Source organism: Sander vitreus, chromosome 1 (genome assembly GCF_031162955.1).
Source record: "Sander vitreus isolate 19-12246 chromosome 1, sanVit1, whole genome shotgun sequence".
NCBI classification, from domain to species: Eukaryota; Metazoa; Chordata; class Actinopteri; order Perciformes; family Percidae; genus Sander; species Sander vitreus.
The window spans coordinates 33,680,413-33,707,498 of record NC_135855.1 but is presented as its reverse complement, the minus strand read 5'-3'; the positions used below and the strand labels follow the sequence as shown (position 1 = coordinate 33,707,498).

At 40.6% G+C, this 27,086-nt stretch overlaps 1 protein-coding gene across 3 annotated transcripts; it reads left to right on the top strand.

Moving 5' to 3' along the window:
* On the top strand, nt 1–26,524 carry cyld (cylindromatosis (turban tumor syndrome)). 3 transcript variants are annotated; one of them, XM_078253017.1, is made up of 17 exons: nt 1–479; nt 2,192–2,734; nt 5,053–5,364; nt 6,610–6,715; nt 7,546–7,647; nt 8,863–8,979; nt 12,768–13,156; nt 15,389–15,554; nt 15,663–15,804; nt 16,437–16,559; nt 17,260–17,351; nt 17,676–17,742; nt 19,298–19,430; nt 21,651–21,759; nt 21,975–22,093; nt 22,472–22,688; nt 23,604–26,524. In XM_078253017.1, exons 2-17 carry the CDS (start codon nt 2,243–2,245, stop codon nt 23,786–23,788), a joined length of 2,871 nt encoding a protein of 956 aa, XP_078109143.1. In that variant the 5' UTR covers nt 1–479; nt 2,192–2,242; the 3' UTR covers nt 23,789–26,524. The 3 variants fall into 3 exon arrangements, with proteins under 3 accessions (XP_078109143.1, XP_078109152.1, XP_078109160.1); XM_078253026.1 differs by lacking the exon at nt 8,863–8,979 and having other exon boundaries at nt 4–479; XM_078253034.1 differs by lacking the exons at nt 7,546–7,647; nt 8,863–8,979 and having other exon boundaries at nt 6–479.
* Nucleotides 26,525–27,086: the final 562 nt, after the last annotated feature.

Below are 27,086 nucleotides of genomic sequence, written 5' to 3'. Positions count from 1 at the left end.
CTGGCCTGAAAGATCCACTTCAACCTAACTATGTGTTCTGCCATTCATGGGAAAACCCCACACTTGGTTACGAACACAATAAACAGCCAATCAGCGCTTGAAAACGAAGCGAATGACCAATGCCTGTCAGGAAGTCATACATTAAGTTTCGTGAGGTCGTCTCCTGTAAATAAAATATCTCATAGCTGTAGCGATACACTGTATTATTTCACGTACTTCACATGGAGAACAGATTTAACTAAATGCTGATAGCACACTGTAGAGGGTGGCAGTACTCTGCCAGCCTGCTTGCTGTCGCTCAGCTCGCTAGGCTAACTTTAGCGTGATACTTAGCTGGTTAGGGCGCAAGCATTAGCTAGCCATTTAGCTAATCAGAGGTTATTACGGGAGGAATCTAGCTTGTTTTCAGAGGCCTCTATCTAATTGAAATGGACATTTGAAATGGCAGTAGCCTCTAACTGAACAGACGCGTATCAAAGGTAAGGTGTCCATGTCGTTAGCATTGAATGTGCATTACTATTTGGTGCCTTTAAGCTGACGGTACGCTAGCTAACGTTACTTCCCTCTGTTAAAGGGCCTAGCACTGACAGCTTTTTCCTGGTGATGACACACTGCTGCTCTGGTTGTCAGGGAAAAATGTTTATGAAAACGAGTCCTGATAATGAGTCAGTGATGCCGACATTGGAATAAACAAAGCTGTAATCAGTGTTGTGGTTGTCACCTCAATGGACACTGTAAATAAATGTCAGATCAGTGCTAGCCCATGTCAGGTTGAAATGACTTTTTTACTGTTATTATGTTGTTACGCTGACGTTACACCATTTATTAAAAAAACCGCAATACAATAGCCAAGTTAGTCTTACTGTCATGCTTGAAACAAATGACTGCTGTACGTTAAGTTAACGGTAGTGAGAACGTGCTCTTGACTGTGTCGAGTGGTTGATCATCATATCTGAGGTGTCATCAGGGGAAATCCAATTGTCTGGTATCTAAATCTTAGAATAAGTCAACTGTCTGCTTGCCATCTATGTTTAGAATAATCAAATCAGTAGATATGAGTAATGTCACATGAGGTCCTGCTAATCAATCAGGGGTAACGTTACTGCACAGGAATGACTGGGCGGTAGAAGGGGAGAGTACACAGCTGAGATCAGATTTCTCCCAACAAACCACAACAAGCAAACTGTGTCAGGTATCTGTTGGGTACCGTTTGGATTGTTACATTCCGATGCCGAACCAGTACTTTTAAAACGATTCCGATTCCTAAACCAATTCTTGAAAAACTGAAAAATTACATCAAAGAAAGGCTTTTTTTTTTATAGAGTTTTTAATTGAAAATTATTTAAATTTAACAATATATTAACGTTTTAAAGTACTAAAATATATAATAAGTAAACCTACATTACATAGTTACATACTTACATATTTAACAAATCACTTGACCATTTGTTAGTATAAATGCAATATTAGCAATCACTATTACATTAGCCTAGTTACCTGCAGAAAGGCTGCTGTCATCATCATCATCGTCCTGATCATCAATGTTCACAAAATTGCTAGCAGTCGGACTTGGACTGGTCCCGCTGTCACTGGGACCAAGGGCTCGTGATGTCCGCAAGGTGTCGAACACCGTGCATCCCTCTGCTTTAAGATGTATCCCGTGTGTCGCCACATGTTTCAATAAATTCAACGTGCTTCCCTCTTTGCACGTTATCGTTTTGAAACATTTGTTTGACCGTATGTTGCGGTCTCAGGATCCTTGGCTGTAAAATACAGCCACACTTTCGACCGCTTTGCTTTAGGCATTTTAAATGCACTAAAAGCTAGCTAGCTAACGATAGACGACTAGCAGAGCAAGTGTATGTTTACTAGCGCTCACATGCAGTGAATGGACCAATTACGTCCGTTTTGGTGACCCCAGAGGGAAAATATGGCATTTTAGAAGTAGCTTACATTTACGGTAGCTAGCTAACGGTAGACGGAGCGACAGAGGGAAAATATTTCAGTCGACACATTAAGTGGAACCGAAATGAGGACCGAAATTTGCGTTCTAATCCGGTCCGAGTACTACCAGTTGCGTAGGAACCGGTTCCATAGTGGAACCGGGTTTCGGTACCCAACCCTACTGTTAATAAAAGAGCAGGTAATCAGTTAACTACTTTAAATTATCATTTGTTATTTCTTCCTACAGACCAAAGGTCAAGCTTGCCTTGATGTTGGACCTCCTGCCTAGCATGCAGCCATGAGCTCTGCCCTGTGGAGCCAGGAGAAGCCCAGTGGGGGCTTCAGGGAGGACTGGCGCTTCTACATGGTCATAAAGGAGTGTACAGTGGAGAAGCCTCCCCAGAAGACCCTGAGAATCCCCCGTGGCAGTCTCGGTCAGGCATGCCAGGAGCGCAACAGCCTGGGGCGAACACTGCCCCCATGCAAGGGCAAAAAAAGTCTCCGCATCCTGGACCAGACCAACGTGGTGCTGAGCCTAGACGAGCGGGACGTTTTGGAGCTGGATGAGAAACTGGCTGAGCTGCTGTTTCCTATTACCAACTGTGAAGAGCGGTATGCACTGCTCTGCAACAAGTCACGGCTAGAGCGCGTCCGTGATATTGACTGTGGTTCGAAGGTGCGCGTCCAGCTACGGTCAGGGGATGAACCTCTGCTCGGTGTGGTCCGCTTCAAGGGCTCGCTGCTCCCTGACAGAGCCCTCTCTGGAATCTGGTTTGGTGTGGAGCTGCTGGTAAGAACTCGGGTGTCTTATTATTTTGTGTTTCCTCTGTGATCATTGGGCCAGAGAGCTCTACTGCTGTAGATATATTAATATCTCTCATAATAACATAATAACATGACAAAAAGAAAAACAGACAAGAACATGAGTTTCAACTTGCACTAGAACCACAGCTCGACAACAGTAGGTACAGATGTAGAACCAACAGCAGAATTACAACCAAACCAAGAGTTTTCAGTGGCAGAACTCTAATCATTGCAAACCAGCTGTCAAAAATTTACATGTTGTCCTGACTATTCACCTTTTAAACCAGTTAAACATTTGCAACCTGTGTTTGCGTGGCTTGTGCAAATTCTTTCAGTCTTATCTGATACAAAAGAAGCAGCCAGGAAATGGTTCTTGAGTGCATTCTAAAACCAGGTGATTTTGCCTGACCCAAGTAACATTTTTCTAAATTATGTCTAGAGCTTAAAGCTGCATCCGACTCATAGTCCAGCAAATGAAAACACACACTCCCTGCTGTCTTTATTTATTAGGAGCAGAGGAACAACCATTTTTCGCTACAAATGGCCTTCATTAGTGAAAGTGGCAAATGCAACGCAATGAAGTGTTTGTACTCCTGTTGCTAATAAATAAGACTGACATCAGTATGGAATTTTGTGAGCAAAACCATTCATTTGCCGGAGTGTGAGTCTGCTATTTTAAGCTCAATGGACTTTAGTATACACATGCATAACGGAGGAGAAAAAAAATGCAATGAGTACAACTACATTTATTCATCCAGGTCTGTAAGTGTCTGTCCACTTGCACTTTTATTGTGTTGGAAAGTAAGTAGATACAACTCGTAGCACATTCGGAAAATAACAAAATCAAATTTTTGCTGACAATTGTGAAGCTATTTTGATGACCGTTTAGAGCTGTTTGTACAGAGCACAAGGCAGTGCTTCCCAGGCAGAATGAAAAGCTAAATATTCACATTTGCTATGAGAATGTGACATCTCAGCACCTTGTGTATCATATTAGTTTTAAAGTGTTCATACTATGTTCATTTTCAGGTTCATAATTGTATTTAGAGGTTGTACCAGAATAGGTTTACATGGTTTAATTTTCAAAAAACACCATATTTTTGTTGTACTGCACATTGCTGCAGCTCCTCTTTTCCCCCTGTGTGTTGAGCTCTCTGTTTTAGCTACAGAGTGAGACATCTCACTTCTGTTCCATCCTTGTTGGGAGTCACACATGCGCAGTAGCTAGGTAAGGACAACTGGCCATTAAGAAGCAGAGTATGAGGGAGTGCCATGCTAGCAGCTAGGCGAGCATTATAATGTGTGTTACAAAGTGACGCACGTTCGTCACGGAAGTAAAGGCTGGACTACAACAGAGCTGTTTGGAGCAGTTTGTGAACAGTGTTTTCTGTTGGAGATGATAAGTCCCTTTGGGGTGGACTTTGGGCTTTTTCACTTTGTAAACCTATAACATGCACAAAAAATATGTGTGACACAATAAAGGAAAGGGAAAAAGCCAAAAAGCATAATATGAGCACTTTAAATGATGTACGTGTTCACTTTCTGACTTAGTTGTTTGGCCTCAAGATTTGTGGGTTATGTTCTGCAAGTTTATTGTTAATTTCAGCCCTTTCCTTAAGCATTAAAAATAGAGACCGGCTAGTAAATGTTCATTTACAGAAGGCTGAAACAAAGCTGTTTCAGCAAAGTTTTGACTGACACGATGACGAGCAGATAATGGCAACATTTTACTTTGTGTTAACTATTCCTTTTAATCTCAAGATTTAGTCTGATTATTTGAAGTCGTGCCATTCTTTCTGTACTGTATGTAGCCTACAGAAAGTAACAAACTACAATGGGTTGCTTATTGCAGTACCACGTTGTTTTTTTATTTTCCAGCTGGAGTCTTCTTGAGTGGGCTGAGGGAGCTCAAACATTCAGACTGTAGCTCAACATAAACGCCTCAGTTTGCACATATGCTTCAGAACCTGTTTTTTCTTCATATCTAAAGCCTGCATGTGAGAAAAGGAAGCACAATATGTTACAGTATGCTTTGTGATAGCATCTAGAATCTGAGATTGAGAGAAATAGTTTTTTGAATGCATTCATCATCGCAGTAAGTCAAGTCATATTCCTGCTGCAGTAATCGATCATATGCTCTCACAGCTCTATGATGTTGACTTCCCTTCAGTGAAGAAATGCTGAGCAAGCAGCCTCGCTACCTGCCCTACTTTTTATGACAATAAGTTGCTCATCCCTCTTGCTCCTATTCTCTCTCACTCTCTACACTTGTCTCATCATCCTTACTTTACTTCCGTCTCCCAGGAGGACGGCCGGGGCCAGGGCTTCACGGAGGGCTCCTACCAGGGCCGCCAGCTTTTCCGCTGTGAGGATGAGTGCGGTGTGTTTGTGGCCCTGGACAAGCTTGAACTCTGGGAGGATGAAGACGACGATGCCTTGGGCGAGCTGGAGGTGGACCACGTCACTCTGGTGGAAGAGGACCAGGAATTCCCTCCATTGGAGATCAACTCCAGGGTCCTGGTGCAGACCAGGGACGGGCCAGAGAGAGGCACCATCATTTTTTGTGACCTGCTGCCGGGAAATGAGAGCCTGGGCTACTATGTGGGAGTTGACATGGTAAGTAAGGCTCTCTAAATAGGTATTGTATCCACAACTGAATGTCTAAAAGTAATCAACAAGTTAGTTGATAAAGCAAATAATTGACAAATGCACAAATGCATTTTTCTCCCTGACAATATGAATATTCCCTCAAAGGAAAAGTTCAACATTTTGGGAAATACGCTTATTCGCTTTCCTGCTGAGAGTTAGATGACAATATTGATACTACTTTTGTGTTTGTACACTAAAGCATGCACAACAGCATGTAGCTTTCAGACGGCTTAATGTAGACATAGTCTATCTACAGTACCCTTAAGTGTCATTGCTTACTGGCTGACAATGGAAATGAAGTGTATTCAAACCAGAGCTGTCACACCGGAAGGGAAACTTACGCCCATATTGTGAAATGCTGTTTATAATGACCTCTTTATTGTAGTTCGCTCATAGGAACTGTTCTCGCCTCAGTAGAGGGCAGCAACGTGTAGAAAGTGACACATTTCAGCTTTAATGCACAAGAGTCAAACTATGAGAGTCATGACTTGCCTGCATTTTTTGTTTTTGTTTTTCTTTGAAGACAGTTTCTCTGTATCTTGAGGGAACATGTCTTGTTGCCTGGGATCACAGTAGCTGGTATCTATGACTACTGTTGTCAGGCGGGAGAGGTATTGTAGTCATAGAGAGATTGAAACACATAACTGAGGCATTTGACTGCTGATCGTTAGCAGCAGCAGCAGCAGCAGCCCACTCAGTGCATCTGAGCCACCCACACAAAGGCAAGGCAGTCACGCGGGGAGTGAGGTAAAGACTTAGTGCTGTATGACCCAAAAGCATGGCAAGGGGCCAGCAGGCAGCTGAGGAGAGCCCACTGCTCTGCCTCACTCTGCGTCCAGCCTCGCCCTGCCTTCTCTCGCCAGTGGCACTAGCCTCACACTTGTCTTGGATTATCCCGCTGGAGCAGAGTCCTGAATTCCAAACTAAAGAAGAAGACTAGTGTGGTTGTGCGTGCAGAGAAAGTAGAGCATTCAGGTAGAATGATTTTGAGCTAGAAGATCTGTTGTTTTTGGTGGAGAAGATGATGAGATGAGCAGTTTGGATCATAACAATACAGAGGATCGAGTCTAAGCATCATTATTAGAGCGATACGACCAAAGACCTTATTAATCACCTAGAAGATACTAGGTGAAGAAGCCCGTGTGAAACCTTTTTCAGAGATGAAGAACGCCTGGCAGGGTCCTAAGGTTCTCATGTCTCCAACTCTTTCAGGACAATCCTATCGGGGACTGGGATGGTGTGTTTGATGGGAAGTTGCTGTGTAATTTTGCCAGTTTGGAGCACACTCGACTCGTCCCCATCTGTGACGTAATGCCAGGTGAGTCACCAAGTATTTGTCCCTGTTTTTGGACCATGTGTATGTCGTGAAACATCAGTGTTTTGCGAAAACATTCAGCTGTCCCTCTGTTGGACCAGCGCTGAGCTCCCTCTGAGCGTTTGTGTTTTGCTTGCAGCGGGAACAGAGGGCCTTTTGTGTTGATGTCTCACTTTTTTTTCGAAAGTCAAGTGAGATACTCAGGGTCTTTGTTCTCCACATTGGCATATTGATTTGTTTGTATGTGTGCTACTGCCGCCTCTCTGACTATTCAAACTTGCATCTAGAACATCTTGAAGATTTAAGATTCTTTATTATGCAAATTAGATATTTCCCTTTATCACCCTTCCTTTTGCACTCTTTAGACAGGCTACATGAAAAAAATGTTTTCACTAAGTAGAGCAACTTTCAAATTCACCCCGAAAAAACATTTGTTCCTAATTTGCCATGCTTGTGATATGAGACAGTGAAAATCGTCCTCTGTCAGTCTGTGTGCAATGTGAGAGGCAAAAAAAAAAACGTATGGTCAATGTTATGCTCATTGTGCTTTTAAATACAATGTTTTTAGTCTGAAACTTTACTTGCGCAATGCACCTGTTGCCATTGGCTTAATGTTGTAGGCCAGGTTATAACTTCAGTGTCATACATTAAAAGTATGTGTCCTATAGCTAAGGAAACAGAAAATAGTCTTGAGAGTTCTTATTGGCTATTTTATTGTGTTTATCAAAATTGTGGTTATCGAACTACAGTACATACATTTGGTGCATGGGAGTTTAACATAGGCTGATGGGGGTGTTGTGCCTCTAATGTGGATGTATTTCTGGGCTGTACAGAATATTCCATGCAGGACCAAAGGCTGCAAAAGCACAGTTTTGCCCCCAGAGGCACCAACAGTGACAAGTCGTCCTCTGGCCAAAGCAAACCAAAGAGCAAAGGTACTGCACTGCTGTTATTGTATGATACAAACCTACTGTAACTGACGTTCCCACCCCTTGGTGTGGTGATAATTCTTAAAGGGGCATTCCATCAAAATTGTCCAGTTGCTATTCTGCATTGTGTAAAAAAACAATCAAAGATTTTTGCTGGTTTCAAAAATTTTAATTTGCTATGTAGTTTTAATGATCCCTCTAAGGTTATTTTCTGTTAGAGGAAGTCTTCTCTTTGCTTTAGAGAACTCTTAAAACAAAACAGTTTGGTCAAAGTTGAAAGATTTTAGGCAAGCGAAGCTAAGAATCCCAACAGATAAAACTGTTTTGTTGGAAAGTCCCTTTAAAAGAGAATAATAATGCTTAACTCCATTTTGAACAAAATATGAGACACACTCTCATAGGGCTGTGTATTGGCAAGAATCTGGCGATAAGATACGTATCACGATACATGGGTCACGATTCAATATATTGCAAATATATTTCGATACTGTGCGTAAGGCGATATATCGGGATTATTGGGAAGTATAATTTTAGAAAAACTAATATTTAAAAAAAGACATGATGTTCATAAAAGTCAAAGAAGTTTACTTTAGGTAAACAATTGTTTACAACAATTTTGTTAAAAATAGGGCAGTCAACAGTACACAGAAAATCAAACTGCCAGTTTGATTGTGATTCACAGGTTCTTAGTGAGCACATTTTTATATGCTAACTAAAGTAGGCCAAAGTTCAGCCATAGCTACATTGTTAGCTTCTAGCAAAAAGTCCGGCACTGCTAGGCACTGTTAGGCAAGGACACTAGTGGTACGTCTCAGCATAGCCATCTAGCCGTAGGGGGTTTAAACACAGCATAAACGTGAACCACTGTCTTACATGAATATTTTTGCACGTAAACTAAAAAGAAAAATATCGTGATACTCAAGTGTATCGATTTTTTCTTACACCCCTACTCTGTCATTTGATGTGGATGGGTTGTGTTACTCCTCTGATTGCTTTTATTTTCTCTTTTTGTGTTTCTTTTATGAAGAAAATTTATTAATTGACTTTTTTTCTAGGATTTTCTACCCTTTTATTTCTCACTTGGTCTGCTGTTGAGAAGAATAGGGGACACAACTCTTAGAGAGACACACACACACACACACACACACACACACACACACACACACACACACATTTTGCTTATCTCTGTGTTTTTTTTTCATGTACTTGTGTTATTTACAGGATTAGGTCATCAGTGTGGCAGTAGAAGCAAGTCTGAATTTTACTATACTTTAAATGGCAGCTCTGTTGATCCCCCAGCCCAGTCCAAATCCAAAAGCACATGGTACATTGATGAAGGTAAAACACGGGTACTCATGGGATGTCAACCATCTTCCCGGCAAGCTCCTGTTTACAACAAGCTACATACTTATCGGTTTCACTGAGGCAAACCTTTATTGGTGCTGTACAGTCTAAATTTATCAACATTGGCAGGATCAGGGGTTCCATTCCCACTGAACCACCCCTGGACTAAAAGACATATATTGTATACTCTGGCACCGAGGTTAGCTCTAACTAGGTGTGTCCTCTAAAAGAAGCATACAATAGTGTAGAGAGTTTTAGGATTTAGTAAAATTGGTATGAGAACCTATTTCTCCCACCTGCTAAAAACTTGGCACATCATTTTTTAATGATCAAATGAGTTTTGTGATTATTCCTTTTACTTATATGACTACAGGTTTCTCATAAAATGATTAAAATACAAAAGTTACAATGAGTTTTTCATGATATCTCATCACATTAATACTGTATTGTATTTTGAATCTAGGATAAAGTATAGTTAAAAGGCGCTTATAATCTTGACATATTGTAGCGTCTCATAATTATGAGATATCCACTGCATATTATTTGTCCAGTAGTCGACTTAGTAAGTGATCTTCCTAATATAATTTCAGCAGAATCTAAGCAGAGCTGTGGCGCTGAAACAGCAGTAGTCAGCTGCTGGCTAATACAAGAAATACCATCAACACAACTGATGATCTGTGAACAGGACAAGTTTTCCAGTAGCTCACAGAAGATGTACATTTTATATCTATACCAGTGAAAAGCTGGGATTATTGATCTTATTTTTCATTTTGCTCCCAATAAAGAGTTTTGAATATTTAATAGTGTAACTGGTCATCTTAAACAGACTTTAGATGTAGATGACATTAAGCTCACAACATATGCAAAGTAGGAGATTTGTGTGCTTTGGCTGTGTCTGCCTCTCAAGGTGTGTAATACAAAATAAAATAAAAACTGAGGTGATGCACATCAATACGCATCTCTCAGAGTTGGTGTGGAGTGACATTTGTTGTTATTCTGTAAGATAGATAACTATAATACTTTAGAGTGTCATAGTGGATCTGCTTGTATCTCAGAATTCTGATATTGCACCTCCATAATCATAAAAAGAGTCCTTAAGTCATAATAAATCCGGAATATATGAAAAGTTATACAATTAATCTTTTTTTGTTTTTTTTGTTTTAACAAGTGGGAGAAAATAAGTTCCATACAAAATATAATTACTGTATTTATGTGTAGTATATATAGTTTATGTATTGTACACTAATTAATGTATACTGGGATTAAATAAATAAATATGCCCGAAACATAGTTGCAGAAAAACAACAATCCGTAGTTTGTTGCAGAAGCTTGCTATAAAGACCTTTCCACTAGTCTCGTCCTTCATCTCCATTTTAGTGTGATATTCCACCTGCATGGAATAATTGGTGTCGCTCTAAGGCTTTTAATAATGCTCAGTGCTGCAAATGACTCCTTAACTGGCTGTTGTCTTGTTTTGGCTGCTGATGCACTTGGATTGATTGAACATTTGTGTCAAATACTATTTGCAGGCCAAATTATTAGTAAAAGCCTTTAAGCGTCAGGACTGACTGACTGACTGATTCAGTCAGCACATTGTGCCATTGTTTTTGTATTTTCATTTTCGGGACACAAGTTAAATTTTTTTTTGTAAATTACATTGCTCATTTCATCACCAATACATGTCAGTTGTGAAAAAATAAGAAGCAAAATAAGATGCAAAAGAGGTTATGTACCTCAGTATCATGGCAAATCCTAACATGTGCAGGCTCTGAATTGTATAGTACTCATCATCAAAATGATTACTGTAAAATGACTGTGGTGTTGCCTCCTTCCACAGCAAAACACAATACTTGAGTTCCTGTAAAAGTATTTCAATACTAATGCAGGAATTGGGAGAGGTCACTTATAAATGGCTAACGTGCTGTTTCACAACTGCTTACTCATCCTGTGAATGTGTAATCATTTGCATCTTCCTCAGGGTCACTTTCCACATTTTGGGTTATTTTTCTTTTTGGTTATGGTGCTGTCATTGAAGTAATCAGACTAGACTCCAAACCCCCTATGGTTGTCTCAGTGAGGGAACCGTTCAAGTGGGGATACACAAGCTTAAAGGCGGATGACACTTTATTCAAGAATTCATGTTGTCTGTCATGCTGGTTCAGTCAGTACTAGTAACCTTGCATCACTCTTTCTGAAAGATAGAGTTCAGAAGGAAAAGTCTGACATTCTGATGTGGTTTCCAAAAGCAGGCCCTCCTGGGAGACAACCCATGTTGTGATGACTTTATTGAGCCACGAGATGCTGGATTGCTAATAATCACAGATCAGAATATAAATATTTATCTGTAATGTATCTTTTAATTAACGTATTATAATGACACTATAATGTGTTTAAAACATTCCACTATCACGTAATGTTGATTGTTGTGTAGCATCTTTGACAGTGCCAGTAAACGGCCACTGAACTGTAAACAATCATATTATGTTTGTAATTTCACACATGGCTTTCAACAGCAGACGAAAAGCAGAAACACACCTCTCAGGCTAGAATATGGTTACATTATGATGGCTAACGGCTAACAGAATACCATTTCAGTAAGCTCTCACTTCTGCAAAGGGTGATGTGTAAAGTTCCAGTTATTGCTGGATTTTGCTTCAAGGGCTTGGAATCCAAAAAAACAGTAGAGCAGTGGCAGATATTGCTTCCCAGTGGCATCACAAATTTCTCCAGTTTTTAGCTTTAGCAAAGAGTGCGCATGTATTGACTCAACTGTCATGGCCGACAAGGATTTCTTCTTTTGTGAATTCTTAGATAGAGTGACACTCCCTTCCACAAACACAGTTTTGTGTGATATGTGCACAACATGCCTTCACTAAGTTATCAAGAAGGCTGACATCTCTGAAAATCGTCAAGTTCATACTGCACATAAATTGAATGAAGCGCTTATAGCTATTTTGGTCATCCTCAAAGCAAAGTGAAACACACTGCAGAACACCATCAGATGGGAAGAGGAGTCTGCACACCAGACATCACGTCTCAACCAAGGGCATTTTCACACTTAACCTACAAACTTGAGTCTGGACAGTGGCTTGTTACTCCAGGAATTAAGGAGGTTCATAATCAACAGTTTTTACACATAAGAATCTTTGTTAGCTGTGGATCAATGTTTCCAGCACTATACACTCAACAGTATTCCCTATCACAGATACAGTACATGTTTTGTATGCTCTTCTAAATAGAAAGTAGACATTCCATCTCAACTGCAGACCAGTCTCTTCAACATGGGTAACCAGTAAATGTCTTTTTAAATACCATTACAATTCTGAGACTTTTGCTTGTAGTTGTACATATATAGCGCACCTGCCTTTCTGAACTATTGACATGGCAAGAAAAATATGACATATAGGACATGTTTTACTTTACCAAAACCAAGTTGGCTCAAATGTGAAAATGCCCTAAAATGCTGAGATTGTTTAGGTAGAAATACAAAAAAAAATGTATGAAAACTGTGGTCTCTCACTATTTAAAATGAAGTAGTTCTTTAAAGCAAAATGCCTCCAGTTGCCAGTGTGCAGGTTTCTTTCTTCCTTCAGTTATTAAACTGTGATTCAACATCATCTGAAAACCTTGTCTTTGCTGACCTCCAGTGGCTGAGGTTCTCTTATTGTCAGTAAAACAGGGATTTTTTTCACTTGGTGTTAAGTTACTCTTTAAAGACTGACATCTCTACAGTGACGTGTACGATGGACATTAAGTTTTGGTTTCTGGTTTCTCTCCCACAGTTGGGGAGGACCCAGCCAAGTCACTTACTGACACGCCCCCTGACTTCAACCAGTCCTCCCCGCCCTCCAGAGCCCCGCCCTCTGCCTCGTTGTCCAGTGACAACAAGTTCCACTCTCTGCCCTTCAGCCTGAACAGGAAGACCGGGCCCATTGACAGCATGAGCCATGGGCCTCTCTCCCTTTCTGTCCAGTCGGTGATGGGAGAGCAGCCCGAGCCCCCGTCACCTGCTGCCCCTCCCTCGCCGCGGCCTTCGACGCCTCCTCGAGGACAGCCAGGTCTGGAGGTGGGCTCTCTGGTGGAGGTGAAGGAGAACCCCCCTCTGTGTGGTGTCATCCGCTGGGTGGGCCTGCCTCCTGGCCTACTGGAGCCTTTGGCTGGGCTAGAACTGGTGAGGCAACATGGCATTGTAAATTGTGATTTAGTTGTCAGTATCAGTACATGGGGAAAGAAATCAGAGATACTGGATAATATTGGTGGGACTAATAATATAATGATATATCAGGAGATGGTCCGTTAAAAAACATTATTAGTACACCGATATCAATGTCATACATTATCTTGTGATACTGGTGTATCTATAATTTTTTTTTTTTTTCATTTGATAGATGGTGCTTGTGTAAGAATTGGCTTATCTTTGTCATTTCATCTGACTTTTTCTATACATGTTGTGTAGAGTTGTCCCTTGTTGCTATTTTCAACTTATGATACATAATGACACATTTTTGGAAGCTCTTACTCAGGCAGAAACATGAAGTGATTAGTGCTGATTATCAGCTGATCTGTCTTATTAGCAACACGCACCACTCCAGCCTGAATTTATATTCAGTTTAAGCTGTTTCTTTTAGTTACCACGGCTGTTGTGGGTTGCTATTCACTGGCCAGTGATTGCAAAGCATTGCAACCTGACATGCAACACCCACCAACCTCAGCCTGCACTCAGTTATTCATTTTAAGGTTTTAACGTTTCTACTGCTGTTGGTAACTGCTGTTGCTACTAATTCTGGCTGGCTGATGACTAGGGTTGCAAAGGGTCGGAAAATTTCCAAGCTCAGGAATTTGGGCAGTGTTTGCACAAGTATTAATATAAAAATCATACCTTTTTAATAGTGGACGTATTTGTTGGGAAAATACACATAAAAAAGCTGCACTAGGTATTGTGGCATGTTTTGGTTAAAAGTTTGCCCATTTAATTGAATTGTAACCGGCACTGCATTCAGCAGCGCTCTTCCATCATGTACTGATAATTTGCCAGCATCCCGTTAAATAGGAATTCAGTAAAATTACAACCCTGTGCATGCACAGTGCATTCTCCCATAACATGTGCAGCCCACACTAGTGCCAACACTACTGCACTGTCTGAGCCACATGCTTTAGTGTGTGGTTTAATTATAGTACTGGAGTGAATATATATTTATATTGTTAATGACATTTCAGTGAACCAGCAGATAGTAGCCAACAGAAAAGTACCCAGTTTATAACTTGTTATCACTGTCTGTTAGTTTTTGCTAGCTAGATGTTATATAAACACAGTTTGGTATATAACTAATCATTTGTTTTGTTAGTAGATCTGTGTAAGATGCAGCATATTCGTAACTAAACAGCCAATCACTGTTGACAAAATTAGTAAACAAAGTCACTTACAAAATATCTCATCAGGGAATTTTAAATATGACCAAAGAATTTCTAATAAGGGAAGAAGTTCCACTCTCTCGATACTTCCGGCTTCTGAACTGGTTGCAGTTCCACTATAGGGCACTCACAGGCGAGTGCAGAATGAATGGGACTCTCAACCCTCAAAATCCACTTTTCTCAGGATATCATTTTTTGTCTAGTAATTTGAATGTTACATTTGAAAGGGGAGGCTAAGAAAATACACACTGCTGGGTGTTAGATTTTTTTAAAGTCGCTTTTTTGTTCTAAAAAGCCTTTTAAAATGTCAATGACGTCATACACATCGTACGGCCAGAGATACTGCTTTACGGCAAGCTCTGAGTCACTTCCTTTTTTTTCTCTCGAGGCATCGACAACACAGCTGACAGGTTAGGCTCTCCCTGTTAATACACGTGCTAGAAAGAGGTTTGCTAATGTGGCAATGGTTTTGCTAATGGATCCTTCCGCTTAGGATGCCGTCAAGCGGGATCTCCGGTCGTAATCAGTCCTTCACTGACCAATCAGCATTCATTAGCAGAATGCTAGCGTGTTATGGGCAACAACGACTCAAACTGTAAGAAAGCGAAAAGAAATAAGTACTCGTTCATTCAACTTTCAACCTACAATCCATGTTAAACTTGCAAAAACTACAATCAAATCTGAGATTTCTCAACGACAATCGGGCAAAAGAGACAAATTTAGCCATCTAGCTCCATAGAGTCCCATTCATTTAGCACTGGACTGCGGTCACCCTCAGTGGAACTCTGGTGGAACTGCAACCAAATTTGGTACAATGGGGCTAAATAGGGAGTGAAAATGGCTTTCCATAGACGGGCTTTGGAATGACCTAAGGTGTTTAGAAAACAACATATAAATGAAAGCCAATGCTTTTTTTTTTTTTTTACTGCACCTACATTATAGGCAGTACCTACCAGTAGTTGGATGATGTGATCTTGACCTTCTCTTCCAGGAGGAAGAGTGCCCTGGTTGCACTGACGGAACCTTCAAAGGTACACGGTACTTTACCTGCCCACCCAAAAAAGCCCTGTTTGTGAAGCTCAAGTGCTGCCGGCCCGACTCCCGCTTCCCGTCCCTGCATCACTCCTCCAACCCCATAGAGCGATGCAACTCCATCGGTGAGTCAGTAGCACCAATTGGGATGATTAAAGGCACCAAATTAACTACTATCCCCAAAAGCTTTGGGTTTACACTTACTTACTTACGTACTGTGTCTGTTTATGCAGCATTTGGGGGTTATCTAAGTGAGGTAGTACACGAGAACACGCCTCCCCGCACAGAGAATGATGGTCTGGATGTCATGGTGGGAAAAAAGAAAGGCATCCAGGGCCACTACAACTCCTGCTACCTGGATTCAACCCTCTTCTGGTCAGTACTCCTTTAGTCCAAAAGTAAATACTTTATCAGCCACAGTGTATGCCATGGTATTCTAACGTCTCTGGACTTCAGAGACTTCAGTCATATTGATTAACTATATGGTGCTTCCTCAGCCAGCAGTGCTGTGTTTGCCCAGAGGCAGAGGCTTATTAGTAAACTGTTTTGACTTTGCCTACTGGCTCTAACAGGAGGGTGTATTCCTGCTGTGAGCAGGCCGGTGGATAGTGGTTGTTTCTGCCAACACTGCCAAAGGGCCATTGAACAAAGCAGTCAAGCCAAACTCCTTCACAAAACTACAGGAAATTCATTGCTTTGAAGATGCTTCGACCAGTTTGGTGTTTTTAATTTTAGCTTTAAATTATACCTTTCCAGAAATAATAATAAAAAAAAAAAGTTTAAAAAGTAGAATGTATTTTTAATCAACTATCAATAAATACAAATTGAATCAAGCATGCTGCATTATATCCCTCATATGTTTTCCAGCATTAATATTTTTGGATGATATCTGTTTTTTTAGTGTCAGCAAAAGATCATGGTAAATCGTCATATATCTCATATAGATTTAAAAAAAAACAACCAATACTATTAATTGTAATCCCTCGGTTGTGCATTCTGCTCTGCAGTCTTTTCTCCTTCAGCTCTGTACTGGACACGGTTCTGCTCAGACCACGCTCAAAGACCGATGTGGAGTATTACAGAGAGACCCAAGAGCTGTTACGCACAGAGATAGTCAACCCCCTGCGCATGTAAGTCAGAGTGGTTTATTGCAGACATACTCATGACCCACGTTGTAGGTTTTTACTCCGTGTTCTCATCACCTGTTTTAGGCATGCATTTTAGATTTCTCTTTTTTATAGGAAGCTATAAGTTAGGGCTGCTCGATTATGGAAAAAAAAATCATTATCACTATTATTTTGGTCAATATTCAAATCACAATTATTTAACATGATAACTCATTGACTTTTGGAAAGATGTTGCAATTATTGAACTTAAAAAAAACAACACCTTGAACTGAAATTTCCCTTAATACTTTTCCCCTTTTAAACATTTTTTTTTCTCATTCAGAACACAAGACAAAATAAGAAGTTACTAGCAAAACCTAATGTGCAAAATAATTGTTTTTCTTCGATTACTCTGTTTTTGTGATCGATTGGAGCCGAAATCGTGATCACAATAAAAAATGTGATTAATTGCACAGCCTTACTATAACTATTCAAAAGCTGTTCAAGACTAGAATGCTCAAGTTTCCCTTTTAAATTAGAGCTTGCACATGATTTTAATTCAGATACATAAAACAAAACACAATCTGGAATATTAGGACACTGTTTACTTCATCGTCCAACCCTGAATGTAACATCAGATGCAAAATTTCACTAGCAGGGCAGATGTCACAAAACCAAATGTGACTGTAGCTTGCTTGTAACTTGCTCGCTCTTATTCATCCAGACATGGGTATGTTTGTGCCACTAAAGTGATGAAGCTAAGGAGGATCCTGGAGAAAGTAGAAGCTGCCTCTGGGTTTACGTCGGAAGAAAAAGGTATGATGCTAGATGAATTGTTTATTGGTCTTTCAACAATTTATTTATTGGTCTTTCAACAATTTCTCATACTTTTTCACTGTAATAATTGTCACGAGTTTGACTGTATCATGATGATTGTTTCACCTTCTTTGTAATGGTGTTGGGAACATGAATTTTGATGACTAACACTGCTGCAATTCACGAGAGACAAAAGGAATCAGCTATTTTAACACAGCATACACATTAATGCTATAGACTTCACAGTTTTAATAGTGTCTGCACTGGATTGCAGCATTTACACAGGAACGTTCACATCTCATTTAAGCACATCTTGTACCGCAGATCCTGAGGAGTTCCTTAATATCCTTTTCCATCACATACTGAGGGTGGACCCATTGCTCAAGCTAAGGTAAGGGCCAGTTGCCATTTGAGAAAAAAAAAAGAAAAAAAAAAAGCTAAACCTCTTTGGTAACATCTAGTGCATACATACAAAAAAAAAGATTTAAGCACAATGTTTTGTTTTTTTTACAGAGCAAAAGACATGGCTGAAATAGTTTGACGATGCGGTTATAAGTTTTAATACACGAACCATGTGTATGACATGGCGTAATGAACATATCTTTGTTTGTCGCTGCTTCCAAACACATCACTGCTAAACCACGAAACTATACCAGACAATCTGCAGTATGTACAGTAGATGTACACAGTTTCACTTCTGCAGCAGGGCTCACGCTGGAGATTGAATGGCAGACAGTGTGAGCAAAGTGGTTTAACTGTAGGAGTGTTTTTGGTCACGTTATGAAAACTCCCTCTGTAGTCATGTTTAATGATCTCTGCAATTCAGATGAGCAGAATTCGGTCTACTGTGCAATAGTGTTATATTGCAATAGTGTTTCCATAGTAATTTCTATAGTGAGCAACCAAACCCGTGTTCACAATTTCATACCAAAGTGACAGACTCAATGAGTTGTAAAACCACAACATATAACATGACTAATCTGAAACATGTACCTGGCTTAGAAATGAAAACTTGAGCAGTGTTGAATCTTTACAGTTCATCAGGGACAGGATTTAGATTTGACAGAAAATGTGTTTATCATATCCCAAGCAGTTAATGTCAAGTTAAATTGCCTGTTTTTATCATCAGGCAGTCTGATGTTGACATTAAACTGCTTTTAAAGGAAACATTAAAAATAAGCTAAGGGATATATTTAGGTTATTTATGCACATTTCATAGAAACCTTTCTTAGAAAATTTCTCAAATTATTTAAAAATATACTTTTTGGAAAAATAGTGTAGATCCTTAAAGCTTTAGTGTGTAACTTTTTGATATTAATTAACGCCCGTTACATTCAAGCCATTGCCAAATGAGTTGCTACAAAGCTAATTAAGACTATCAGCTCCACACAACTCTCTCTGTATTTCTCAGTATGGCTATGTTCAGAAGATCGTGTCGTCGGGTGACTTTACCGTACAGAAACCCGAGTGAAGATAATGACCTCTTCTGAAGAGTCCGTCATGTTTTTTTAATCCTCCGTGTCGTCTTTGGCTACTAGCATCTGTGTGGAGGAGGGGTGGTCCACATGATACAAGCCTTCCGTGATCGTGCACGCGCAGACAGTGTTGTTGTCGTTGTCAGAATTCCTCATGGGGGCGACAGAAACTACGCACTATAGTTTTAACTAACAGGTTTATTCCATATCTGCTACATAAGGTACTCTTGGGTATGAAATAGTTTGAATTACATACAGATTGGCCAGAAGTGTTTAAAGACAAATCTTGATTTTTTTTTCTCTTCCAGAAAGCATTTGAGCAGATCTGCTTGTAGTCCAGTGAGATAATTATCACTTGTGGGTACTGCAGGAAGTGCTTTTGATGTCTGCACAGACTGCAGTTGAGAAAGAAGGATCTGAATAAAACTTAAAAAGATACATGAACCAAGACATTGTGGGTTTTTTTTCCAGGTCAGCTGGACAGAAGGTCCAGGACTGTTACTTTTACCAGATCTTCATGGACAAGAAGGACAAGGTGGGAGTTCCCACCATCCAGCAGCTCCTGGAGTGGTCCTTCATCAACAGCGACCTAAAGTTTGCAGAGGTGAATGAGCTTGAGTTGAGTAGAAAGATTGGTGGCATTGTGGTGTGATTTGTCTTGACTTGACAGTAAGTATTTGAACCAAATCTGAGCATAAACAGTGCTACCCAAAATATAGACACCACCCAAGTTTTTTTTTTCACAATTTGTTGTGCTACAAAATTACATCATGGTGAAATTATTTACATTTTTTATACCTGGCTTTTTCAGTTGCACTGCAAAGTTCAGTAGGTATCTTTTATAAAAAAAGATATATTTTTGTCATATTTGCTATAACTGTCACTTTATCCTGACACTGACTGGCCCATGAGACAGATACTCTGTGAAAAAAAATCATTTTCCTCTGCCTACTCCTAGTGCTCCTAATGGCATTTGCAAGTTTCCACCACGCCCAAATATTAATAACCAATCAGAGCTGAGGAGTCTGTAACACCGTGTCATTGATCATGAACGCCAATCAATCTATCAAACTAGGCAGCGCTGATCAAATATGAATCAAGGTTCTGCTATTGCATTGCCTAGGTACTTTAAGAGTCTCCAGAGTGTGACAAAGTATTGGCTCCACCCTGTGTTTATAGTTTGTAATTTAAAAAAAACTACATTTGTAGTTTTTATCAGGGTACAAATGGGGGTTTAGGTATTGTTCCTTTTTTTTTTCTTTTTTTTTTAAACCAAAGTTGATTAAATTAGATCCCTTTTTTTAGTTGTTTTAATGTTGATGAGGAGAATAAAATGCTTGTTAGGTAAGAAAGACACCATGTAATGTCACCCGTCATGGCCCATGCAGTGATCTATAGTTCGAGCTGTGATTCATTACATTACATGTCATTTAGCTGACGCTTTTATCCAAAGCGACTTACAACATGCTATATATCAGAAGTTGCACGCCTCTGAAGCAACTAGGGGTTAAGTGTCTTGCTCAGGGACACATTGGTTGATGTATTACAGTGGAAATCGAACCCAGATCTCTCACACCAAAGGCATGTGTCATATCCACTGCGCCATCACCACCCCTCGGAGGGTAGAGTAGTGAGAATGCTGGAGAAAGGAAAAGGTTTCACACAGCATGTCTATTTCCATGTCCTGTCTTCCTACCAGTCCACTAGCGTTACTGACCCCACAGTAGAGTTTAGATTCTCTGCCCGAGCCCGAACCGGACTCGGCCGGGCCGATATTTTCCGCCGCTATCCTCGGGCTGGGCCGGGCCCTTGACCAAGCATTTGTGTTTTTTTTAATCATTACTTTATTAACCGTTTTCGGTGGGGAGAAAGCTATGCCTCTCCAGCTTCTCCCGTAGCTTTGGGTATATGTCCTGCACTGACTTGAGTATGAGGTAAACTGTTCTAAATCGTGTCTCCCCCATCTGCAGCACTGTTCACAGCCAGTGCGTCAGCATGCAGACCGTGCCGAAGGACAGTATTAATTAGGCGATCGAGACAAGAAAGTCTCCTATATGGTTCCAGGGCTTTGATTATGTTTCTGCCTTGATCTGTTACCCACACTATTCGGCTGAGGGAGCTAGGGTCGAGTTTCTCGGATCCATTTGCGATCCATTCCATTCTAAATAAACAAACAGCACAGTTTACATGCTTCGTTCTTGTTGCATTACCTGTATTTATTAAGATGATTCTAAACAGATTTCTGTAGTTCAAACAACTCAGAATTGTAGTTGAGAACGTCAGTTATAACGGCCCACGTATTAAAAAATTGTCGGGTTTAAATCGGGCTCGGGCTGATAATTACAGTTAATGTGTCGGGACGGGCCGGGCTCGGACGCAACGTGCACAGGCTCGGGTAGGGTCGGGCTTGATTTTTTGGGCCCGATCCAAGCTCTACCCCACAGGTACACAAATGAGGGCCTACATTACAGGACTGTGTACCCTAAGCCAACAGCAATCCTAAAAAGGACACTTCCTAGATCAAAAGCAGCTTTCACTGCTGATCAGACAATTAATTCAAACAAGAAATGTAGAACATACACAAGTTCACATGTACAGTCACATGTCCTGAATTTTGTACCTTTAATTACCCAAGATAATGTAACAACTTGTCGTCTCTATTCACTTTTACAGACTTAATCGTTAAGTTCTGTAACAGGTTGGATTTCAAGTACATTGTGTAGATTATGTTCTGTTTCCGTGTGCACTGAGCTTTGCTGAAACGTCCATGCTGCTTTGTTGATGACCACATAATTTTTCTCTTTCTCTGTTTTTCCTGCCCCAGGCTCCCTCCTGCCTTATCATCCAGATGCCCCGCTTTGGCAAGGACTTCAAAATGTTTAACAAGATTTTCCCCTCACTAGAGTTAGACATCACAGACCTTCTTGAAGACAGTGAGTTGTAGCTAATCATTTTTTCCAGTGTGTAAGCGTGATGTGTCCTTGCCAATCGATGGTGTTTCAGAGCTGTGTGGGATTTGGTAATGAAATCCCACTGAGTTGTCACTGCTACTCAACTGAGATGAAGGAAGCTTTTTTCTTGTTTCCAAACCTGCTAAAGAACTTTTGTGCAGTGTGTCAGGCAGAATAACTGTGTTTTTATTATCCAGCTCCAAGGGAATGTCGAATCTGCGGAGGCCTGGCTCTCTACGAGTGTCGAGACTGTTACGAGGACGGGGATATCACGGCTGGCAAGATTAAGCAGTTCTGTGAAAAGTGCAATACACAGGTAAACGACAGAGGGCATTACTGCAACACCAGTTCAACAAAAACTAAGTTGTAAAGTGTGGGTTTAGGATCATCCATTTGGTGGCGCCAAATCCAAAGGAATCATACTGTCCAGTGCAGAAGTTATGTTGCAGAAGAGTGGCTTCTACAGTAGATTGTAACATATGGTCTGCTCCATTTCACTTGAAATATTGTTGGATTTATATCAACATTGCCCATCTGACAGTATGAATCCTCAAATGTACTTGAAAGCTTTTATTCTCTGTGATCTTTAATCTATATGTTATATAAAGCATGTAAAACATATTTTGTTCAACCTTTATAGGCCACAGTAACAAGCGGTCAGTGTGATTGTGTGTACCTGCTTGTACTGATTTAGGTTCACCTCCACCCGAGGAGGAAAGCCCATCGGCACGGCAAACTGTCTGTCCCCAAGGAGCTGCAAGAAGGTACGGGGCGGCAGGGCAGTTTCCCCCGCCAGAGGATGGAGCTGTTCGCCGTGCTGTGCATCGAAACCAGTCACTACGTGGCCTTCGTCAAGTACGGCAGTGCAGATTCCTCATGGCTCTTCTTCGACAGCATGGCTGACCGTGATGGTAAGTGCCATGGCCTTTTGATGCTGCGTTTGTTATGACATCAAACTGATCCTTGAAATGAGATCCAGGATATGTACAGGAAATTGTTTTTGTAAGACTGTTGAAAGAACCTCACAGTGCGCAGAGACACAGATGGTATTACAGGGTCTCAGAAACCCAGTGAAGAAGACACTAAACGAATGAACCACTTTACAGAAAACTTTCATAGTCTCATGCAACAACTGTTTGAATTATGAACCAAAGTTATGGTTTGACATTTTATATTGCATTGTAAGACGTTGCGATACAGTGTGACTATTTATTCTTCCTGTAATATCAGACATACTCTAATAAGTACTGCTGTAAATTTAGCTCCAATCCGAATTGGGTGAAATTCATATTAAGGCTGCTACTATTGAATATTTATTCTAAATTAATTTGCACTTAAACATTTTTTTTTAATAATGTAATAATAAATTATTGTTTGATCAGTGAAATGTCAGAAAATAGTGATAGTGTTTTTCTGTCATGTCAACACAGAGAACAGCAGCACATACTCTATTGAAACTACTGCAGGTATTTTTGCATAAAAAATGTCTTATTATTATTATATATATATTATCAATTGACTAATAGTTTTACCTGTAATTTCTGTTGTTTTTGTTTTGGCCACAACATGTGTGTACGTAATAACCATAAAACAACATCATGAGTGCTGGAAAGAAGAGGTTTAATTTAAAAAATATAAAAACATATTTTATTTTTTTTTACGTTCATATCTGCCATTGGCAACTTCTGGGTGACTGTTTGATTTGACCGGCTGCATTAAATCTTAGCCTTCGAGTATTCCACACACTAATAATAATTTGTGAATATGATGGTGGATTATCAGAATTGCCAGAATTGTTTCTAATGATCGTGCATGTGGCTTTGCAGGAGGGCAGAATGGTTTCAACATCCCCCAGGTGTCTCCCTGTCCGGAGGTGGAGGCCTACCTGAAAATGACACCAGAGGAGCTGCACACCCTGGATCCCAAGAGCATCCAGGGCCAGGCCCGACGCCTGCTGTGCGATGCCTACATGTGCATGTACCAGAGCCCGACCATGAGCCTGTACAAGTAGAATCCTCTCCCCAACCCCTCCACCCTTGCCCCTCAGCCACAACACCCCCCCCCCCCCAAGGGCAGGAGATTTCCAGAAAGTCCAGAAATGAAAAACAAACTAAAAGAAGAAAGGCTGCCTGCCAGCAGGGGTGCTGTCCGGAGTTAACCCTCTCCAGCCCACCTCTCCTCAATGCCTGCCCATCTCCGGAGGCTAGAGAGATGGAAGAGAAGCCTATTTGCACTGTGCATTAGTTGTTGTTGTGTTCTTCATGTAGTCCGATGTAGCTTCCCTTTGTCTCACAGCCTAGCGTTTGTGGTGGATGATGAAGCAAAGGTAGGCCTGATGACGATTCACTCTCTGCTCAGGGAGGAAGGAGGAGAAGATGGGTGGGAGGGCATGTTCGCGTCGCCGCGGCTGACAACACATCTGCAACAAAAACAAGATGAGCTAGTGGGAGGACCCACCTCATTTACCTTAAGAAAAGAGGAGTCCTGCTATTCTTAATCACTGTAAAAAACGGGAGCTTTCCATAACGCCACATTAAGGAAGCAATGCAGTGCGCAAATCCTCAACCAACCTGTGTGTACTGTTCTAAAAACTTGTGTAAAATCTCTTAGTAGCATAGATTTCTCCAGGTAGTAACATCAACAGTATAGATGTCAACCTACTGTGCAGTCGCATTAAGACCAGAGTATTCTGCTCTCTGTGAACCGGTTTGCATATTTTCCCATCACGCTGTGTAAATGTCTTTACAGTACATGTTTTGCAGAAACAGATGTAGCCATTGTAAAAGTCTCACGTTTTACTGCACACTCAACCAATGCTGCACTTTTGCTCCATCCAAAAGTGGACCTATCAGGAAACATTTAGGTTTAGCTCTTTTTTTTTCTCCTATTGGAAGTCACAGTGAGTGCTAATTTGTTGGTTGGGAGACATCAGAGTTTTGTGTTACAGAATACAAATGTGCTTCTCCTCTGTAGCTGTAAAGAGCGCTCTGCATTGCTAATGCAGAGTAGATGCCAGATAAATGCATGAAGGGAGTACAATGGCTCCTGTTGTAAAGCTGGTTGGTGGAGCACTCCATGCATTCATAGGGTCAATGAGGTGAAATACTGGAAATGTCTGACTGTTTTCTTTAAAGTAAGAGACTATGATGTGAAGAATTTCACATGCAGTTTTCTTTTTTTTTTTTTTAAGTCTCTGACTCATTGTGTTGGTGACTAAATCTAAATTATATTTTGTGTTTACAAAACCTTTCCTCTGTATTGACTCTCGCTGCCTTCCATGAAGATGTGACAAGCAATGCAAGTTTCCAGCCATGCACCAGATAACAAAACAATTGTGATCAAATACTATTATTTATTATATTCTAATCCTATTACAAACTCATATGTCGTCCCTTTTTCAGAAAACGAAAGCAGGGTTGATGATACTGCTTTGGATACTCCTTGTCCTCTATCACAATATATTGAAGGGAGTTATTGTAGTTTGCACCACCTCATAGCAACTACTGAATGTTAATAGTGACACGTTGAACAGTGTAGAGTTAACAAAGGATGGGTAATGAACGAGGCACAAGGCTGGTAACCTTGGGGCACCATATATATATATATATATATATATATATGTGTGTGTGTATTTAAAGAAAAACATTTTTATTAAAAATGTAAAGGCAGAATGAGTAGGATTTGTCCATTACGGTTTGTAAACCACATTCAATGTTGGCCCCTACTGAATGACACCAGAAGAGCACGCGCCCTGCTCTCCTTCCTTATCCTCTCCTTCAGTGCTCGCCAGCAGCTGAAAGCCAACCCCAGATTCACTCTCATTTTGGTTCAAGCTTTGTCCAATTGGTATTTCACCTCGCTATATTCTGCTTTTTTTTTCTGCACTGTGTCCACCATTTTAGTCACTTTCTCTTAGATACGCGCTTACAATCTGGCACCAGTTCGCTGCGTTTTTTTTAAACATTTTTTGTTGTTGAGTCCAGCCCTCACACCTTGCGTGCTGGGGCTGGGGGGGCTACACACCCAGTACCCAAAGGCTTACGCCCAGAAACGTCCCGCACACAGCAAAATGAAGAACAAAAAAAAGGCAGAGGGCAGGGTCTGTGCGGATACAGACACCGCCACACACTTCTAGTGGGTCATAAGGAATGATTAAGAGGGATTATTTTTGTATTAGTGTAACCATTGATTTATAGGAAAATCCTACTCATTCTGCCTTTTTAAAAATTCCTTGATTCCATTGTATTCCAATTGTAAAGAGTACCTAAAGCATACTCATCATGGATTGAGATATAAAGTAGTTGGTTTTTATATATCACACAAAATTGGATAAACAAAGTCAAGAAATGCACGTTTGCATCAGCATTATATATATTTTTCCTAAATCACAACTTAATCATGGATTTAGTTGTGAGTATAAAGTAAGTGTGTGAGGGTGTTTTTATAAATTAGGTTCCAGCTGACAACTTCCATTTTGCTCCGTGGTCGTTTCCACTGTCCCAGGGATCCTGACAGGGGACCTTCCTGTGTGAACGTTGTGTGAACGTTTTCTGCACTGCTGAAGCTGGTCACTGACTCGAGCCTTGTTCTCTATAAGTCTCAGAACAGAGGATGGGATCTTGATTTAATTTAATTTTTTTCTGTTGCATCTGTACAGTATAGACATATGTAACGGGTGGAAAATTAATGTCAGTGATGTTCCTGTAAATGTTAACAAAATAAAGCCCATTTTGAAGGGTACACGGCATGTTCTGAGTGGTGTGATGACCGATTTTGCATATTTTGCAGGGCCAGTGTAGGTGAGCATCAGGGATTGAGGATAATCTTTTGCAGCTGCTTTGGGTTGGCGGTGGGAGTTGATTGGTTAGAAGATTGGTATCTCCCGGTCACAAATATTTAATCCCAGGAAATACAATTATGCAAGTGTTATGGTGTCGCACTCACACAGTACTGCGACACTAGTGATGGTGGAAAGCCACCATGGACAGGAGGTTACTTAGAAACTGGCTATCTGTGTGATGCCAGAATGCTCAGTTTCTACATGCAATATATTGCTTTCACATTAACTTACTATTTCAGTTCAGCAAGTAATTGTAAGGGTCACAATCAGCAGCACATAAAAGGAAAGATGGGGGCATTCGCTAACATTTCCCTTTTTAACACCAGCTCTAAGCGATGTAGAATTGTACTCCAGGGTGTGTCAGTAAATCATGACATCACTTTTATGTGTGGTCAGAGGTGCAACACGTTCTAAAATTCAACCTGAGATTTTAGCCTTTTATTAAAGGGGCTGTATTCGATATTCAGAG

Excerpts from the sequence above, each read along its gene's own strand:
- cyld (XM_078253017.1), top strand. The coding sequence starts at position 2,243 with ATGAGCTCTGCCCTGTGGAGCCAGGAGAAGCCCAGTGGGGGCTTCAGG. Across the intron at positions 2,735-5,052 it reads GGTTTGGTGTGGAGCTGCTG|GAGGACGGCCGGGGCCAGGG; the intron begins GTAAGAACTCGG and ends TCCGTCTCCCAG. Across the intron at positions 13,157-15,388 it reads CTTTGGCTGGGCTAGAACTG|GAGGAAGAGTGCCCTGGTTG; the intron begins GTGAGGCAACAT and ends CTTCTCTTCCAG.